Source organism: Brassica oleracea, chromosome C2 (assembly GCF_000695525.1).
Source record: "Brassica oleracea var. oleracea cultivar TO1000 chromosome C2, BOL, whole genome shotgun sequence".
NCBI lineage: Eukaryota > Viridiplantae > Streptophyta > Magnoliopsida > Brassicales > Brassicaceae > Brassica > Brassica oleracea.
In genome coordinates this window covers 42493542-42497438 of record NC_027749.1, presented here as the reverse complement: position 1 = coordinate 42497438, position 3897 = coordinate 42493542, and the positions used below count along the sequence as shown (strand labels likewise).

Genomic DNA, 3897 nt, shown 5'->3' with positions numbered 1-3897 from the left:
AAAAACGTTATTGGTGGTCGATAAATTTGTTCGTTTTTATAGCAAAAAAGAAATTTTTGCTTATTTTCATTTTCTGGGCAAGACCAAATAACCGATGGGAGTATACCCTACCCACTGTGTGGGTGGTGGATTTTTTTAGGCTTAAAAAACACACAGAAATCAAATAGTTTTGTCTTTCTAACTAGTTATCTCCTCTCGCTAAGTGCGATTTCCGGTCTTACCTTTTTGGGTGTTTATTACCTTTTAATATTCTATTCACCTTTTCCTGGTGAAGTTCTTTCTTTCCGGCTTAGCTACGGTGGTTCTGTTAAAGGAAACTTTATTCCCTTGTTCCCGATTGATATCTCTTTCTTTCCTAATTTTTGCTGTGATTTCTTCCAAAATATTGCAATTTCCTTTTGAGTTTTTTTTCCCCAAGTCTTACCTTTTTTGATGGATTCTCAAAAGATCGTAGCAGAATTTTGTATTATTAAAGGTAAATTCTCGTCAATCACGCTGGATCTTCTTCCTTTGAACTTTCAGATCCGTATCACCTCCGCCGCAGCAGATTTTCATCTCCTCCCTGGAATGGCCGATATGCTTCACAAAGCAATTCAAGCGATGTCCTTGGAAGAGGAAGAGCCGCTCACACTTCCAGACAGCCCTCGTTTCCGTGTGTTTGATGAGAATGAAAGGAGCTTACTGGGTCGCCTATTGAATCCAGACTGTCAGTCTATGGCTCGTATGATCGAGTATATGCCAACAGCTTGGCGTGTGTATGATCGAGTCCGTGGGATTGCTCTGTCAAGAGATCGATTCCAGTTTGTGTTTTAACGGGAAGAGGACCTCCAGACCTTGCTGAATGATAGGCCATGGTCAAACAATTTACTGGGCTATGGTCATTGAAAGATGGACTGCCAATCCTCCGGAGAGGTTTCTGCAGTCTATGGAGTTATGGATCCGGATTCTTCACATTCTAGTGAATCTTTTCACTACTGATACGATGTTTTCTCTAGCCTCAGAAGTTGGAAAGGTTGTGGAGATTGCCTATGATCCTAAGGTCTCACTGACCAAAGATTACATCAGGGCGTTGATCCTTTTCAACATTGACAATCCTGTGAAGGCAGCTAGGAAACTCAATGTTTCTAAAACGGAGACAATAACCATTGAATATGAATATGAGAAAATTCATAAAAGGTGCTTTCACTGGTTACGTCTCACACATGAGAAGATCAGATGTCCTATGTTGAGGAGGGGAGCTAACAGAGGAGGAATGGCTGCACAAGCCTCTCGTCCTGCACTAGAGGTTCCTGTTGCAAGTGAGCTACTTGAAGGACCACCGGGTTTCTCTTTGCTGTTTCCGGAACTCTCGAAAGAAGATAGGAAGATGGCAATGATGTATATTTCACACGCTGATGAGACTGAAAGAAAGGCTAGAATCCTCCGTGTACAACAAGGAATTGAAGAGAGCAAGGCAGAATCTTCGATCAGATTAACGAGGATCACAAAGGAGCTGGATAAAGGGAAGGGCCATGTCTTCTCTTACAATGATCATAATACAGACAAGGTGCTTTGTGTTAAAGGTCCTTCACGTACTAAGCATGCTCTAGTACTCACTGAGAATGAGGAGGGCGAAGGTGAAGCGGAGTCCTCAGCATCACAGTTCTCCTTTTGCTCAGAACCTGTCATTCTTACGGGTTTTCGGCTTGGCCCTTCTACGGAGGGGCGATTCTCCAGGTCACAGGGGATGAGCAAGGCACCAAGACGACGGCTTCCATCCTGGAAACGGAAAGCCCATGGCAAGACAATCGCCTCAGAAAGTGGTTCAGTTCCTCGTTCTCCTACCAAGGAGCCAAGTGCCAAGCGGAAGTCTTTTCCATTGGTTCTTCGAGAAAACAAATCTCACAAGGTCTCGGACTCTACGGTGGCTTCCGTATTGAAGCCGCTGCCTCATCAATGACTATCCTCTGCTGGAACTGTCAAGGTGCTGGTAGTATCGAGACAGTTCGTCAACTCCGAGCTTAACGTAGAAAGTATTTTCCGGATTTCATATTCTTGATGGAGACGATGCAAAAGTTTGATTACATGTTGGGTTTGAAGAAAAGTTTGGGTTATGATCATCTGATAACAGTGGAGCCGTTGGGGCTTATCGGTGGTTTGGCGGTTATGTGGAAGGACAACTATCAAGTGGTAGTTCACTCGAGTGATAAGAGAATAATTGACTTGAAAGTTTTGTGTGGTTCAACCTCTTTCTTTCTGTCGTGTGTCTATGTTGACCCAGTGCAGGCAAAAAGACAAGAGGTATGGGATAGCTTGGTTAGTATGGGGTTGTACAGAGATGAAGCATGGATTCTAGCTGGAGACTTTAATGAGCTATTGTCCAACGATGAAAAGAGTGGTGGGGCCATTCGCAGTGATTCTAGTTTCTGGAACTTCAGGAACATGGTACAGAACTACAAGCTTCGAGAAATCAGATATACTGGTAACTGTCTCTCTTGGTGTGGATGGCGCGAAAATGGCTGGGTCAAGTGTGAGCTGGATAGGAGTTTTGGTAACAACAACTGGTTTTCTCTCTTCCCCAAGACGAATATGGAATACCTAGAGCTATGGGCCTCAGATCATAGGCCGATCTTTATTGGTTTTGCTTTGGAAAAGGAAGACGTCAGGAAAGGTCGGTTTTTCTTTGACAAACGTATGTTATCTCGAGAGGTGTTTGAAGATCTTGTGAGGAAGAGTTGGGAAGGAAAGGCTGGAGACAGAAGTTGCACAACGGATCGCATTCGACGGTGTCGCAGGAAGATTATGAACTGGAAAAACACTCTGATATTAACTCACGGGATAAAATCACTAGGCTGAAAGCAGCTCTGGAGACAGAGGTTTCGAAAATCAATCCATCGTATGATCTGATGGAGAAAATCAAACAAGAGCTAGCTGAAGCTCTTAGAGAGGGAGAATTGTTCTGGAGACAAAAGTGTAGAGAAGAGTGGTTGCGAGTGGGAGATCGTAATACGAAGTATTTCCACAATTGTGTGAAAGGTCGAAGAATCCAGAACAGAATTCTGATGCTGCTGGATGAGATGGGACAAGAACATTTCTCTGAAGGAGCCAAAGGCAACATTGCAGTTGAATTTTTCAGAGATCTATTTATGAGCTCTAACCCGACTGACTTGGAATCCTTGTTTATGGGTTTTCGTAGTCGAGTTTCAGATTCCATGAATGCGCATCTCATCAGACAGGTTGCGACAGAGGAAATCAAGCAAGCTGCTTTTAACGTAAAAGGGAGCAGTGCGCCGGGTGAGGATGGCTTAACTGGCATTTTTTAGCAGAGATTTTGGCACATTGTAGGCCCTGGTTTGACGGCTGAGATTCAAGGTTTCTTTCAATCATCCATAATGCCAGCAGGCTGGAACCATACCCAGATCAGTCTGTTGCCCAAAGTCCAGAATCCATCTAAGATGCAGGATATGAGGCCGATAAGTTTGTGCTCTGTCCAGTACAAAATTATTTCTAATATTCTGTGCAACCGCTGATGTTAGGAGTTTTCAAGGCTCCTAAGACAAATGTTGTAGTATAGTGAATGTCGAACCAGTTCTGAGGGATATCAAAGCACTGAGAATGCAAGTACTCACTTAATCTAAGTGCAACCAATGATTTAGATGAGTTTTAAACTACTACCAATACTAGAAAGCAATAACAAAATGATACTTTCTTGACTAAGGGAAAAGAGAACTCATGGGCATAGGGATTAGACCTTGGGTGATCAAGTATCGAACTAAGGATGGCAAATGATCAATCAAACTATCAACCTTAAGCCTAGACACAATTCTAAGCAAGCTCTATGTCTAGATGAATGCTCATTTGCTAACATATCTCAAACATCAAATGTCTTTGGTTGAATAATATGAAAGCAATCATTAC

General features: G+C 42.9%; 2 protein-coding genes across 2 annotated transcripts; both read left to right on the top strand.

Annotated features, from left to right (window-relative positions):
• The first annotated feature begins 567 nt into the window (after positions 1–567).
• LOC106324292 lies at positions 568–1939 on the top strand. The gene is made up of 2 exons (XM_013762288.1): positions 568–800; positions 889–1939. Exons 1-2 carry the CDS (start codon positions 568–570, stop codon positions 1937–1939), a joined length of 1284 nt encoding a protein of 427 aa, XP_013617742.1.
• Positions 1940–2037: 98 nt separating this feature from the next.
• LOC106324291 lies at positions 2038–3302 on the top strand. The gene is made up of 2 exons (XM_013762287.1): positions 2038–2671; positions 2713–3302. Exons 1-2 carry the CDS (start codon positions 2038–2040, stop codon positions 3300–3302), a joined length of 1224 nt encoding a protein of 407 aa, XP_013617741.1.
• The last annotated feature ends 595 nt before the right edge of the window (positions 3303–3897 follow it).